The sequence below is a fragment of the Agrilus planipennis genome, unplaced genomic scaffold, assembly GCF_000699045.2.
Source record: "Agrilus planipennis isolate EAB-ADULT unplaced genomic scaffold, Apla_2.0 scaffold20, whole genome shotgun sequence".
Classification (NCBI taxonomy): domain Eukaryota; kingdom Metazoa; phylum Arthropoda; class Insecta; order Coleoptera; family Buprestidae; genus Agrilus; species Agrilus planipennis.
This window is the reverse complement of record NW_020439516.1, coordinates 932,646-948,599: the sequence shown is the minus strand read 5'-3', so window position 1 is coordinate 948,599 and position 15,954 is coordinate 932,646. Positions and strand designations below refer to the sequence as shown.

The following is a 15,954-nucleotide window of genomic DNA, read 5'->3' as shown; positions in this document are numbered from 1 at the left end:
GAAGGCTTTCTTTACGATGAAGATTCCCATTTTTTGCAATCCAAAAGAAATTACAATTTCACTTTAAATAAGTAGCTACTGCCCAGTATAGTTTATATGAAAGACAAGATATGAACTATTATAATTTCTCAAATTACTTAACGACTTATTCCCAAAAAGAACTATAGAATTATAAATTACAACTATATCCACAAGGAGATAATCTGATTGGAGAGAATTATGAAATCAGAAATGAAACTGAATGCATGAGACAGTATTTGATTTACTTTAAAGAATAAAAAAACTTTATTAAACCTTTACATACAATACTTATTCATATATCAACAAAAAGCTATATTTATTTGATTTTATTTTTCACAGAGCAACATATCAACACCGTTTATAATAAATTGATACAATAGGTATAATATCTAAGTATGTACAATGTAAGTCTTGTGGTACGTATTGTATAATATGCAGTTCTGATAAGGCCCCCAATAATATCAAAGATGCTTTGATCATCTTGAATCACGTTTCACACTTTTAAAAAAGTTATTCTCGTTTGTTACAGAAACTTCCCCCGGGTTCTCAAGGGCGCGAGAAATACGAACTAGAATTTGCAGAAAAGAAAAGGAAATCTTCCCGGTAAGTTGCCTAATTAAGCTAACTTTAATAAATTTTTACCTCAATACTGTTCTTGAGAAATCCTTCAGACAAGGTACTCGTAATTTTAAATTTTATCGTGGAGGATTTTTCACTTTTTTCTATGAATTATAAAAAATACTCGAGCGCTTTGTCAAAGTGTGCCGCCGTCGTACCGTTAGTGAAGAGTGATGAGACGATATCTTTGTTGTGTGTTTCGGTTCGACGTGTACATCAAAGACTACAACATCGCCCTGTATAAAAACGTGGTCGATATTTGTCACTGATGTTCTTGATTGGAACTCGGCTATCAAAACGTTATCGACCCAAACTCTAAACGATTGACTATCTTCCGCATACAAAGTCATGCAGAATTCTTTTCCGGGACGAAAGGGGAATGCTACACATCGTTCTTCAGTACCCCACTGATCATCGATCCATGAATTTTTAATCAATTGATTCTTATCCGTCGCTCCCACTAAAAAATTTTTACAGAAATTACGGAAAACTGATTAAACTTAAACCATGATTACCTTCTAATGTAAATATTCTTTAAGAAAATAGTTATCGGCAAGAATGAGAAATAAAAGCAAGTAATCAATTGCAGTCAATGTAAAGTATTTGAACATAAGTAAATTCCTATAGTTCTTTAGTTAAGAGTAGAAAATGCTTTTATAGATATGTAGCCAAATGGTTGAATTAACAAGTAGATTAATATTTTTCTATAGCTTGTTAAACAACCCATAAATATCGGGTTGTTCGGAAAGTCATTTCGTTTTTTCTCGACAGAGGATTTAATTGTATTCTTTTGCACCCAACTTCACATTTAAGCCGTATAATTTTTATATGCTTTGAGAGCTCATATAGCAAGGCTTGTGTGTGAAAAATTCCAATTAATTCTACGCAGTAGTTTTTGGTTGGTGCCCTTTTAAATATGGAGAGCGATAAGCAGCATTTTCGACATATCTTACTGTTTTACTACAGAAAGGGTAAAAATGCTGTTCAAGCCAGAAAGAAATTGACTGATGTGTATGGAGAAGGTGTGTTGACAGTACGCCAGTGCCAGAACTGGTTCGCTAAATTTCGATCCGGCAATTTTGATGTCGAAGATGCACCACGTTCGGGAAGGCCGGTTGAAGCTGATAAAGACGCGATAAAGGCATTAGTTGATGTGAACCGGCGAATAACAACACGTGAGATCGGATTGAGGTTAAATTTATCAAATTCAACAGTTTATGACCACTTGAAAGGCCTGGGATTATCCTCGAAGCTCGATGTATGGGTTCCCCATGTTCTCACAGAGAGAAATCTGTGTCGCCGCATTGACGTCTGCGATTCGCTTCTCAAACGTCACGAAAATGATCCGTTTTTGAAGCGCATCATCACTGGGGACGAAAAATGGGTTGTATACAACAACGTCAAACGCAAGAGGTCATGGAGCAAAAAAGATGAACCGGCTCAAACCATTTCCAAAGCCGATATTCACCAAAAAAAGGTGATGCTGTCTGTTTGGTGGGATTTTAAAGGAATCGTTTTTTTTGAGCTTTTACCGAATAACACAACGATTAATTCGGAAGTCTACTGTCATCAGCTGGACAAACTGAATGATGCAGCTCAACAGAAAAGGTCAGAAGTAAGGAAAGGTGTAGTGTTTCACCAAGACAACGCGAGACCTCACACAAGTTTGGTCACTCGCCAAAAGCTTTTACAGCTTGAATGGGATAGAATGATGCACTTCAACAGAAAAGGTCAGAACTAATCAACAGGAAAGGTGTAGTGTTTCACCAAGACAACGCGAGACCTCACACAAGTTTGGTCCCTCGCCAAAAGCTTTTACAGCTTCAATGGGATACAATGCTACACCCACCATATTCTCCAGACCTGGCACCATCGGATTATTATTTGTTCCGGTCACTCCAAAATTTTTTAGACGGTAAAACCTTCACCTCAAATGAGGAGGTCAAAAACCTCCTCGATCAGTTTTTTGCCAGCAAAGACCAAAAATTTTATGAGCGTGGAATTATGCTACTACCAGAAAGATGGCAAAAGGTGTTGGACCAGAACGGTCAATATATAATTTAATAAAGTATTTGTTTATTATACGAAAACTGTCTTTCATTTCCACAACAAAAAACGAAATGACTTTCCGAACAACCCTCAGAAATTTAATGTCAAAACAATTTTTACAGCAACATTGTGTTTAATGTTTATTTGTAATGAAAGAATTGATCAGTTATTTTCTGGAGCATTTTTTGACCACATTAGCTTCTCCTAATTCCCCCATAAATATACATGAAAAATAATTGGTACTCACAAAACCGAGGGTTAATATGCAAGTGTATGATAGGGTGCGGCCACAAGTGAAATCCTTCTTGAAGGTTGATATAAAACGTTCTTGGAAGCAGCTTTACCCTTCCGTAAATCGTCACTTGATAATTATTTATGAAATTCTCTGGAAGGCGACCACAATAGGGCAGTGGCTAAAAATGGTTTAATTTTTAATCTACAATCACCTTGGCGTTTGATATTAGTTGTTTTTCATCTTTTATCACTAATTAAGGTAATTAATGTGATTGGACGCTGTACTATATGGCATTCATATTTTACATATTAAATAGAAAAATAGGGGTAAACATACTTAAACATTTCGCGCCAAAAATGAACCACTTTGTGAACAGAATTTTCGATATAAATGTGACATAAGTATATTTATAGAATACAAGATTTTACCCGCGGCTTCGCTCGTGTTCATGTCTTAAATAAGTGTAAAAGATAATCAAAAATACGATAATTTGATAAATAAGTGACCAGGATCATTAGGATAATTCTAATTTTCACGATTAAACATACACTTTACAAAGAATACAATAAATTTTTCTATCCCTAGGGAATGGTTTTATTTTTCTAGATAACAGATACCCTATATTACTTTCTGTACCCCTAACATTGTGTGTACAAAATTTGATGATCGACTAAGTAGGTAAGGCGTAAAATGGTAACAAACAAACAAACTAGCCAACATTCGCATTTGTAATATTATTTAGGATTTAGAGTGGAATATAAATAATGTAAAAAATTATTTTTCAATTTTATTGTCTAAAGAACATAACTTACAAAATACCACAAATGGCGCGGTAAACGCCATCTGTAGCACGATGCTACATTTTAGGATTACGTATGCTTCAACAAGGTGCATTTAAATACGTGGATATCTACTTGCTGAAACGAATCCCGGCGTAGCTAACTAAAGTTAAGACAGCAGGTAAAAGTTAGTCTGTGCTCTGTCGGAGCTGGCTGCGACGCGCTGATGAAATCCAAAAATATTATTTTATTCGATTATGATAACGTGCCTACCACGTTGAGGTAAGCTACGTCGGGATTCGTTTCAGCAAGTGAATATCCATATATTTAAATGGACCTTGTTGGAGCATACGTAATCCTAAACTGTAGCATCGTACTACAGATGGCGTTTACCGCGCCGTTTGTGGTATTTTCTAAAACGCGCTGTTAAGGCAGCAGGTAAAAATTGGTGTGTATTCTGTCGGAGCTGTCTGCGACGCGCTGATGAGACCCAGGAAGATCGAAATCGCGATCTGCGTCTGGCAGTTTCGACAGAATACAGACCACTTCGAATTATTTTATTCAACATAACTTACCTTAAAATTATTGGTTGGAACGTAATTTTCATCATCAATAATTTGTAGTTCTTCTATGGGATATTTTGTAAAATCGGGATATGATTTTCGAGCTTCAAAAGACACATCGATTTTGCCCACCTTGCTGCTTACAACCAGTGCTGTTATTTTATTAATTGGAATCCTATGCGAGTATTTGCAAAAGTGCTTGTTATTAATTGCAATCATAAATTCATTAGATGTTGGGAGGAATTCGAGAAAAAAGTCTTCGTTCCATCTCATATTTGGTCTGCAGTAAGCCGTAGTTTCTTCTTCACCCCATTTTCCCAAAATCCTGCTATTTCTCACTACATAATTCTGATCCAATCGGGGATTGAAATGTAGCGCTACGTTCGATTTGGGTTCAAGACCACATAATAAGTTGACGGAAAATCTAAAAATTGTATTAATTGTAATTAGATTAATTTTGGCAACTCAGTTAATACAAATCGACCTTTGTTTACTTAATTTAATTGTATTGTGCACATTTTTAAAACAATGGTTGAATAGTTTCAAATTAATTTTCACCTAATTTAAGAAGAGTTTAATTTTAATCTTCAAACTATTTTCTTGAATTTGGAGTGCAACCATAGAAATTGAATTTCAGATAAGATGGATAAAACATCATCTTATTTGTATTGAAAATATCATCAAACAAAAATTATAAAAGTTTAGTCATGGATAAAAATTAGTCATACATATTTTCCACATAACTGACAATAATTTCCCGACTTAAATAAACAAATTTATCTTTAAACGTATGGTATGACATACTTTCTATCACATTCCTCATCCAAAGTAGGTAAACAAAATCTTAGACAGTAAAACATAATTTCACAACTACCTGGTACAGTTTTCCAAAGTTTTCCCCCTGATGCAGATTGCTCTACCGACCTGGAGTACGATGGGCAACAGTTCGCGATAAGGTAAACCATGCTGTGGAAAACAATAACAGGTGAATGACGGCCTCGGATTTCCTTCATTTTTTTTAAAGCAAAACGAACAACATCGACACATGTTACGAACTATGACACACCGACGAAATGATTACAGTCTCATTCCGTTAAAAACAAAGTCATTATAAAAAGGAATACCTATGCCATATCTGATGATGAGTGACTAAAATGAAAATCCTATGTAGATGTATAGTAGGTATGTGCAAATGTAATTGTAGGTAAACTAGCGTCGTAGTCGTAACGAACTCATTAAAAACATTACATCACCGCCGATGGCGAAAAATAGCCTCGGTTCAACTCATTTAGAATGTTAATTGATTAAACCATTATTAAGTCATTGTAGTACCTACTAAATCGAGCGTTCGCTAGTACCTCGTCAACGACACAAAATGTGCCTTCGACACATTCTTCGGCTACTTCAATTGAATCAGAGTCCATAGCGAGCGTTCTGCTTTGTGTTTTTATTAATTACAACAAAGGAACTTCAACGAAGAGGCGTTGTCCAGATGTTCACATTTTACACGCGTTTATTGACTACAGAATCGCGATTTCACTAACAGCGCAAGCTCAAACGTAAACGAGACCACCAATAGAAACTCTGACCTCATTTAAAAAAGTAAATGCCTTACCCATTCCTCTGACTAAATAATGCTGATAACACGGTGATACAAGTGACATAAGTTAGTTGGAAAAAAATATCGGAAAACTTCTGAGAGAAATCCAAACATGTCCAGATTTTGAACAAATGGAATTACATATCTCTAAAAACTCCTCTTTCGCAGAATAAATAAGGAGTTCTTTCTTCATAATATATTTTAAAAAATGAATACCACGCATTTATGATAACGTTATCAATCCCATTCACAGGAAGAATGTTTTCGTTATCTTTAAAAGTTCCCCAGCTCTGTTGGACGCTTAGTCTTCGATTTCAATTATATCACGCCGCCCAAATTATCGACGGCGATAATTCTAAAACCGTACATTATAGGAAGACGATTATGAACATGTTTTGGGCTTAGGTATCTCTAAAAAAATTTAGTGGTATCCTCATCGGAATCTGGCAGTTGAATTCATAACTATCGGCAATATTGTGGACTAAACGACGAAACGAAAGTGAGGGAACTGGTGTCAATTGGGTCGGCTGCAGCTCAGTTTTGGACTGCCCTTCTTCATAACTGTTTACATCAAAAATTGGCCATGACACTTGGGCTTCAAAAGAGCCCTAGCAAGTACATTTGGGATGTCGCGTTCTGGGACTACAAACTTTCAACCGTAGTCCTGCTTGTGGGATTTCTCTTTTAAATTGGCTGCCTATTAGTCTGTAGCTAGGAAATAGTAGCTCTTTTTTCAGAATACTTCTTTCACAACCGACTAGAATTTTGAGAGTCTCTTAAGTGGGTAGCCACACTAGCTCTTGTGGGCCCCATGAGATTACCCCCTACGCAGTGGCGGATTATCCATAAGACATAGGCATATACCTAGGGGTGCAAGGTTAAAAAGGGGCGCGGAAGTTTTTAAACCTAAAAAAAAATAAGGAAGTGCTTAATAAAAAAAAAGTATTTTGCAAAATATATGACCGCCAGAGGGGCGTCTATGAGGTGCTAGCCTAGAGCGCTCTCGACATTTAATCCGCCTGTGTCCCTACGACAAGGAAGGGGCATGTAACGTCTTGCCACATTTGCCCATTATCAGGAATGCAGCATGTGGCCCCTTGCAGTGATAAATTATTGCTAACCCATTAAAAATTTACGGAAAAATGAACTTTATCATTAAAGACAAAAATACAATATATACATATATCACTTATTTGTAAAATTTGTTTGCTCTTAAGTAAGATTGTGTTATTGGGCTCTTTTGTAGTCAATAATACTTTAATACAATCATTTTAATGTTGTTCGATCGGATGCGTCTGGTTTCAGTTCTCTTATAATAACAATATCAGGAAGTAAAGTTGTTGATTCATTGCAAATGTAAAAGATTTCATTGAAGCGACAACATAGTTGGGCAAGGGGATTATTATTATAAGTTTTTTCATTTTACCGAGAATATTCCCAAAGGAATTTGCCTTATCGAGCCCCCATAAGGTAAATTTAATTGTAAGTTTATACATGTGATAAGTTTGCCCCTTAAGACCCCAGAAAAACCCATAAGGCAATTATCATTTTAGTACCATCACTTCTTTTTGGTGGGATTTTCATACGGAGAAATCCCTGTATCGGCATACCCCCTCATTAGCCACATGAGACCCGTACACTACATGGGACATGCCCCCTATAAATTCTAGTTGGGAAGCTGTTTGTTTTTTCCCAAGTTTGCCCAAATGTCGTAAGATATCTACGGGAGCATTCGGCGCTATTCAAACATTTTAGACATTTCCTTCATTTAAAATGAACTCTGTCCTATCCACACCAGTAGAATTTATGAGCTATCTTTAACAATTCGGTAGCTATGCTCTCCTTTCTTTCATTTCATCTTCAATTTTAAATTATAACACAACGTCAAAACTATCGACAACGATAATTCTGAAACGGTACGTCATAGGAGGACGATTACAAACTTGTTTTAAACCTAGATGTCTCAAAAAACTTCCGACGAATCCGACCGTTAAATCCAAAATTATCAATGATAATGTGAACATATAACAAGTACGAAACGAATGTGAGAGTAACTAGCGTGATTGGGTGGGCTACAGCTCAAACTCAGAGTGTTTGTTCTCAGGACGATCTTAGTTGGTGCAGAATTTTTAACCGTGGTCCTGCTTTTGAACTCATCTCTCTCTTCTCAGCACGTATGCCATAAGTCATAAGACGCCTTCGGGTGCAATTAGTGCTGATAGTAAATTCAGAACCTTGAAAATTCCTTTAAAATTAACTAACTGGTCAGAGACATAGGTACGGGTGGAGTCGTGTGGATCAAGGCTCATGCATTGAATGTTCTGGCCCATGTGCTGGTCCACTCTATATATTAAAACCGCAAGCATTCAAGTTCACATAACCCTCGACACTTTGCGTAATTGAGAATTATAGGGCGTTTTTAGTTAATAAGACAAGAGTACCCAATATATGCGTTAATTCAGTTTTTGCGATTTTCCTTTCTCGAATGTATGACCTACGGCAGAGTGACCAACTCGTGGTCTATACCCCTGATATCTTATCTGATATATGAATCTTTCCATTTAGAATAGTGAATCTGAAGTCTATTTCCTTTAAAAACGTAAGTAACTCAATAATACAATTTGAATGGTAAGTATATTTCCTTTATACAGTTACCAGTAGAAGTTGACTGCCCATATTAACTTCGACACTATCGTCGGAATCTGACGAACTTGTATTTGTTGCATTATCTATTTTAAATGTAACTTTTCGTGCTGTACTACTTCGAACCACTTCTGGTGGCTTGGTATATTTAAGCATGATTTTCGAAAACTGTCAAAAATTTTCCAAGAAATAAACGACTAAATCTTTACGCAAGTAATTAAGTTATAGTAGGCGTTGGTATAAAGGCGGATGTGGACTTGTGTACTACACCCTCTCTGGATTTTCTTTCGTAATAAGTAGATACATCGCAACAACTTGATTTAGACAGATTCACTCTGTCATCGATATTTTTTAATCTAAATACCTAAGAGGCGATAAATATCATTAAAGACAGGGCAACTTTAGGGATAGATACACAGGGGCAAAAGATTAGACTTGCAGGTGATACACCAGTTTAAGATAGAAAAGGTTAGAGATGAGAAAGTATTAGAAAGGGCAGGAGAACAGAAGGCGCTATGAATGTCAACAAGAATTGGGCAACATAAGTTGGTAGGATACCTTCTCAGACATGAAGGACTAATTAGAGATATATTAGAAGCAGAAACAGGAATTAAGAGGAGTAGAGGTAGACCTAGATTAGATTACTGTACACAAATAGTTACGGATGTCAGTGTTCTAGTGTTAGGAAAGTTTAGGCAAAGATTAAGTCAGGATAGGAAAGAGTGGAGGTGCGTATCCAACCAGTCTTAAGACTGACGATCTGATGATGATATAATAGTGCTACCACTGCCAATCAAAGTATGCTTGCATGTTTAAAATGGGTTCCATTTAAGGGTACCATTCCAAAACGTGAAACACTTTTAACAACAATTGCATGCAAATAATGAACAAATAAATTATATCTAATATTATTATTAAAACTTTGTTGTTGCTGCTATCACATCCTCGTCGGCATTTGAACCCGGGACCTTTAGGTCTCGTAGCTTAGTGGTCAGAACATTCGATTCCCGACAACACAAATTTTTGCTCATTAACTTGAGGTAATTTATAGTTGGTATAAATGGAAATTGAATATTTTCACATTAATATTCGATATATTAACCACTATTATATATCAAAAAGTGTTTCGTGTATAAAATAAATTATAGTTATAAGCAGTCTAAATCCATAATGGAGTCCCATGTTAACCTCTACCGTGGAAGGAACAGAAAAAATGGGTTGTTTTTTTGCCCTCGTTCGAAGAAACATTTTGAAACATGGTCTGTTTAATGTCGCATACAATTGTTTTGAACTACAATANAAAAAACTAATTAGAAAGTTTAAAATAAATAATAAAAAAGAAAAGCAGCACTAAATATAAGCACAAAAAAAATAAACTTACCCTTGTTGAAGCTGGTCCCGGCAATCCTGGAGTGACCGACTAATGATGTGGTTCCTTTTTGGTGGCTGCGTTGGGAAATGTACCTGAAAGAATATCAGATTTGACAAATGTTTTTAACGCAAGTGTCTAAAAATAAGTCTAAGTCGAAAAAGTTAAAATAAAGAAAATAAATTAAGTTCCAAAGGAAACTGTAAAAGTAAATAAAAAGAAAAGAAGCATTAAAAAGTAATTTTCAATTAAAAGTAAGAAAATAAAAAAGAAACAAAGCAAGGTAAGCGAGGACTTCAAACTTTGAAGACTTCGAAGTTCGAAGATCACGAGGTGTGATGACTTCGGAATTGGTAAGTCTGCGGGGTTCAAAAGACTTCGAGATAGAAGTCGGGATCTCATGGGTTCGAAAATCCAGGGGTTGGAAAACGCCAAAGATTCTTCTTTGGCGTTTTCTCACCTCGAAATTTTCGAATTACATTAATATTCGATATATTAACCACTATTATATATCAAAAAGTGTTTCGTGTATAAAATAAATTATAGTTATAAGCAGTCTAAATCCATAATGGAGTCCCATGTTAACCTCTACCGTGGAAGGAACAGAAAAAATGGGTTGTTTTTTTGCCCTCGTTCGAAGAAACATTTTGAAACATGGTCTGTTTAATGTCGCATACAATTGTTTTGAACTACAATAATTTTGTGCTGTTCTACGAGGGTGGATTGATAAGTTTCCGGCCTGACCAAGAAAAACAAGGTTTTTAAAATTTTTTTTTTTTTATTTCTCAACATAATCTCCTCCAAGGCTGATACATTTCTCATAGCGGTGTTCCAGTCTATTAATGCCATCTCTATAGACTGATTCGTCAAGCTCCTCAAAATAACCATTTACAGCTTCGATTACTTCTTCATTGTCCGCAAATCTCTTACCGCCAAGCCATTTTTTGAGATTAGGGAACAGAAAATAGTCACTCGGGGCTAGGTCTGGAGAGTAAGGAGGGTGCGGCATCAATTCAAACTTTAGATCGTTGATTTTAGCCGTCGCAACGATTGACGTGTGCGCTGGTGCGTTATCGTGATGAAACAAGATTTTTTTCTTCGCCAGATGAGGTCGTTTAATTTTCACCTCGTGGCTCAAACGTTGCAATAAGTCTGCGTAGTATTGACCAGTGATAGTATTACCCTTTGCAAGGTAATCAATGTATATAATACCTCTTGCATCCCAAAAAACAGTAGCCATAACCTTGTTCGCCGAAAAAATTGTTTTTGCCTTCTTTGGAGTTGGTTCCCCTGGTCCAATCCACTGTTTAGACTGTTCTTTGGTTTCAGGAGTGTAGTGGTGGACCCACGTTTCGTCAACGGTTACGAATCGACGCAAAAATTCGCTTGGATTACGCTTATACAATGACAAATTTGCGGTAGAAATGTTTTTTCGAATCAATTTTTGGTCGACTGTTAGCAAACGCGGCACCCATCTTGCACAGAGCTTTTCCATATGCAAATGTTGGTGCAAAATATGTTGCACACGTTCATATGACATCTTACAGGTCTCAGCTATCTCACGCACTTTCAATCTGCGGTCTCCCAGCACTATTTGATGAATTTTTTCGATCATATCTGGAGTTGTGACCTCAACGGGGCGTCCTGAGCGAGGCCCATCAGAGGTGCTCACACGACCCTTTTTAAACTCGGAAACCCACTGCTTAACGGTTGAATATGACGGGGAGGATGTCCCCAGTGTTGAGTCCATCTCTTTTTTAATTTCCTTCGGCGTTAACCCCTTCAAATAAAAGTATTTGATGACAGCACGATTTTCCTGCTTTTCCATTTTTACGAAAACCACAGAGGCGTCTTGTTCAGCGTGCTGTCAAACCTACACTAGCAAGGAGATCGGGCTGAAACTATAGCTACAAGCTATCCAAGGATGGTACTATAGAATGTCACCTCAAGGTAGGCCTAGTGGCGTCATCTCTTGGTTAGGCCGGAAACTTATCAATCCACCCTCGTATATTTAGCGTGAGAAAGTGAATATTAGGTATGCGGTAACTTCTGATAAATTGCCAATTTTTCAATAACTTCTAAACACTAAATTCTATGATAAATTCAATTCTTCAAAAAGTTAAAATTAAATATTATATATTAGGTAATAGATACTTATTGAAATTAAATAAAAATGAAAGTCAAAACATTTGTCCTTACTGTTTTGTCGATATCGTCGTAATCGGGTGATAAATCTTGACCTAATTCGTTTTTGTCTTCGTCTGATATTTCAGAATTTTCCGTGTGTTGTGGATGGGCTTTCCAACAGCACGATGAGCACTTTTCTTTCATGTTTTTTTTTGTTTTTTAAATCGTATTAAACCCAAAATCTCACGATAACCACATAGTGGCCATTTTCACGTAAATAAAACTATTCTCAAAAACCAACCTATGTATATGTTACAGAGATCAGAGTGAATGTATCTTAAAATAAACCATTACTCCATATATTTAACTGAATACCCTACTTTCCGAAATATTCCTACATAGTATAACTTCAAACACTACATATCATTCTAATTTATTAAATTGCTTTTAAATAATTATTATGCCTGCATAACAATAAATACTAAGAAATATAATGTTCACGCAGCCACCATCTCTTTGCTTTATTATTTTCTTCCACCTAATGAGAAAGCCAATGTGTGATAAACCAAATAATTTTTGTGATATCGGTAAATACAGTTTAAAATCTACACTTAATGATATTCGTTATTTTTATTTTATTCTACCATACATTATTAATATTACTGATGTCTTACTTGATAAAAAATTTTAGGTAAGTGTATGGTAAATAAATAAAAGTAAAACAAAAATACTGGAAAGAGCGAATATAAAGATAGGAGACGAAAGATTAGAGGAAGTGGCTGATTTTAGGTATCTAGGAAATCAGACAAGTAAGGACGGAAAGAGTAGTAGGGATATAAAGCAGAGGGTAGCGCGGGGACGAGTCGCCTTCAACAAAAGGAAGTCACTTCTATGCTCGGGAACGATTAATTTAGAAATTTGAAAAAAAATATTAAAGGTGTATGTTTGGAGCGCGGCGCTGTAAGGGGTGCGAAACATGGACGATGGGGGCGTTGGAAAAGAAAAAGTTAAAAGCGTTTTTAATGTCGTGTTACCGACAAATGATGAGAATACTGTGAATAGAGATGATTAGAAATAAAGAGGTATTAGAAGGAATAGGAGAACAGGGGTCTCTATGGAAGTCAGTAAAAAATAGGCGAGATAGGTTGGTAGGACACCTTCTCAGGAATAAAGATCTAGTCACAGACATATTAGAGGCAGGAACAGGAGTTAAGAGGAGTAGAAATAGACCTAGATTGCAAATAGTTAAGGATGTGGAATGTTCTAGTTTTAGGGAAATGCGAAGATTATCTCAGGATAGGAAGGAGTGGAGGCGCTTCTCCAAACTGTGATAGGACTGACGACCTTATGATGATGAATTGTATCATATTACGAGTACAAATCACTTTAAAATTTAACAATGTTGATAGACTTCTGTAAATTTTTACATTTTTGTATTACGTAAATGTGTTCTTTAAGTTTAATTTTAATGGACCTTTTTGATTGACCAATGCATACTGTCTAACGTAAGGCTTTGTCATAAAGGGCTCCAAGACTCTACTGCATCGTCTTTTGTAAAAATATATAGCACATTGAGCTAAATCTTTGTTTACAATCCGTACAATACCTTCATTAGATTTCAACGCTTGATGAAGTTACTCTGTAGCGAAACAGTAGTAGCGATTGCATCTGATTAAATACCTTTCGAACCTAGGTTATAGTGTTATTCATTTATGTACTTCATCTCATTTATATGTTTTCTAAACTGTGTAATTGTTTTAGACCTGGAATTTCTACGTTTTCCTGGTGCTGTACTCACTGACTGGTAAATGTTACCTTCTGCTTTCTGCAAGGGACTGTGAGAATGTATCTACCTCTGCATTGGATTTCATCAGTTATCCTGTAAGTTGCTTCTTCTTTCATTTAAACTTATCTTAGTAGATTATAACTTTTTTGAGAGTTTAAAGTATAAAATTATTTCCTAGTGACATTTACCAATTCCCAATGTTGATTCGTAGCGGTTGAAAATCAAACGTTTAAAAACAGACTGACGCAATAATAAAATCAACAATTTATTCTTCTCTTTTTTTGCAATATTGTCATTCCTTTATTATTATAATTATTGTAACATCAAACACCCTGTACATCAATGTAGTATAGATGATTATAGACCTTATGATTACCTTTCAAATTCGATGAAATGTTATAATCCTTTTAGTCCTTATCTTTATTGCGTTTTTCAAGAAGTTGCTTTTATTTTTATTTTTGCATTTTCTTATTATAAAATGTTTTAATAGTAATATAAATGGACATCACCTATGTATATAACATAAAATAAAGGCAATTCGGCTATGTTATCTGCTTGCCTCGTCACAATCTCCTTTTTTATAAAGAGATAACCCGCTCGCTGTACAAATCTGACAAAAGGAATACGTTTATCGGTATGTGTGAGTCACACTTATAATACGTATTATGTTCATTTGTTTGACATTGCTTTACTTTAAATATAAAAGTTAAGTTACTATAATTTTTATTCATTTAAATTTCACGTATATTCTCTTTTATCTTGTTGTTTCAGAATTATTTGTTTTCCTAAAAAATTATTTGATATTGTTATTGCGTTTGATGCAATTGTTGTTCAAATACTTAATTGTTTTTTTTTGTAACATATTGTCAAACCAAATATTCTTAAAATTCTTTCACATTACTACAAATACGCATTTACATTATCTATAAAACAAAAATATTACTAGAATATGTAAATTAATGTTGCTGTTAATGAAAAATATTCAGTTTCAAATTTGATTTTAATGTTTGTATCTGGCCTTCAATTTTATCGGAACATTGATAAATAGTTTAAAAGCTCTCCGTACTGAGAGTGGCGATGGCGCCAGCAGTCTTTTTCATTGAAGGCCACAATCATCGTGGCTTATGCCTTCAGTACGATGCGCGAGCTCGTTTCAGTGGAAACTAACTAATTGTTTGTGGAAAGTATCTCGAAAATTTATGCATATTTACCTTTTTGAAAAGTGGAACAAGTTGATATTCCTTTGATTTCGTAGGGTGAGCCTTTTGTTGTATTAATATTAAAAAATAATAACTTTTAAAGCCTATTAAATTTACTAAAAGGGAAAATTTCTGCTAAAATAATAGAAATTAAAATTTTGTGCGTTTTTCAATTAGTTAAAAAATTTTTATTTTTTCATGAACGAAAGGTGGAAACATTTATTATGTATATATACCTACATATTGCAGGATAATTCAAGGATTAAACGGCTCTATTAGCGAAACTAAAACAAATGTTGCATTGTGATTTGAATCCACATACAATAATTGTCTTTCACTTTTTTAGGTAACCCCTTCAATTGAAAGGATATTTTTCTGGAAGAGCAACTGATGAATAAATGGGATTAGGTACTAACCAGGAATGGTACGTTGGTTATTAGTCATTGATTTTTTCTTAAGGTAATAAAAGTTGTTGGGTTTTTACAGATTCAATGAAGATAAGAACAATTTGACAATGGAGGACAGTTTTGGATAATCTTCAACTGTAACTTTTTCACATAAACAAAGAAAATGAGCCATTTGGGTGCTTTGCGTCTTCGACTTCCATTCCAACGGCTTCTTCTTTAGATACAGTCTTTTAAAATTGGGTTAGTTACGGTCTCAATTTCCATTTTGCATTTTCTTTTCGATTTTGGCTGTATTAATGAAATTTGAATTAAATAAATAAAATTTAACCGAACACATTTTGTCGTGCTTGTCATGCCCCTTTTTTGTTTCAAGTTAACGTTTTTTATTTATTTTTAGTTCTATCCTAGTGCTTGGTAAACTTTTGTTTTTATAAATTCAAAATATTGGGAGAAATTTTCTTAGAACTAAAATTATCTTCATTGTAATAACACATATACTTTTGTAGTAGTTTTCCAATTTTATTATTATTTTCTTAAATAATTTATAAGATATCATAA

At 35.0% G+C, this 15,954-nt stretch overlaps 1 protein-coding gene and 1 long non-coding RNA gene across 5 annotated transcripts in view; one reads left to right on the top strand and one right to left on the bottom strand.

Moving 5' to 3' along the window:
• Positions 1–320: 320 nt before the first annotated feature.
• On the bottom strand, positions 321–12,290 carry LOC108738458 (galectin-6). 4 transcript variants are annotated; one of them, XM_018471885.2, is made up of 5 exons: positions 12,077–12,290; positions 5,140–5,231; positions 4,278–4,689; positions 2,936–3,101; positions 321–1,099 (listed from the first exon to the last, which is right to left on the bottom strand). In XM_018471885.2, the coding sequence occupies exons 1-5, from the start codon at positions 12,206–12,208 to the stop codon at positions 744–746; spliced, it is 1,158 nt and encodes a 385-aa protein (XP_018327387.1). In that variant the 5' UTR covers positions 12,209–12,290; the 3' UTR covers positions 321–743. The 4 variants fall into 4 exon arrangements, with proteins under 4 accessions (XP_018327387.1, XP_018327386.1, XP_018327389.1 ...); XM_018471884.2 differs by lacking the exon at positions 12,077–12,290 and adding an exon at positions 8,521–8,683; XM_018471887.2 differs by lacking the exon at positions 12,077–12,290 and adding an exon at positions 5,624–5,832.
• Positions 12,291–14,826: 2,536 nt separating this feature from the next.
• The window catches only part of LOC108738474, a 2,236-nt gene continuing 1,108 nt past the window's right edge, over positions 14,827–15,954 (top strand). The window contains exons 1-3 of the long non-coding RNA XR_003232073.1: positions 14,827–15,046; positions 15,336–15,413; positions 15,476–15,636. This is a non-coding gene — a long non-coding RNA (uncharacterized LOC108738474). The remainder of the gene's footprint in view (positions 15,047–15,335; positions 15,414–15,475; positions 15,637–15,954) is intronic.

Coding starts and splice junctions, on each gene's coding strand:
- LOC108738458 (XM_018471884.2), bottom strand. CDS start 8,664: ATGCTTAAATATACCAAGCCACCAGAAGTGGTTCGAAGTAGTACAGCA. Junction 5,232..8,520: donor TGGGCAGTCAACTTCTACTG/GTAACTGTATAA, acceptor TGTTTTCCACAG/CATGGTTTACCTTATCGCGA. Junction 4,690..5,139: donor ACTTTGGAAAACTGTACCAG/GTAGTTGTGAAA, acceptor TACAATTTTTAG/ATTTTCCGTCAACTTATTAT.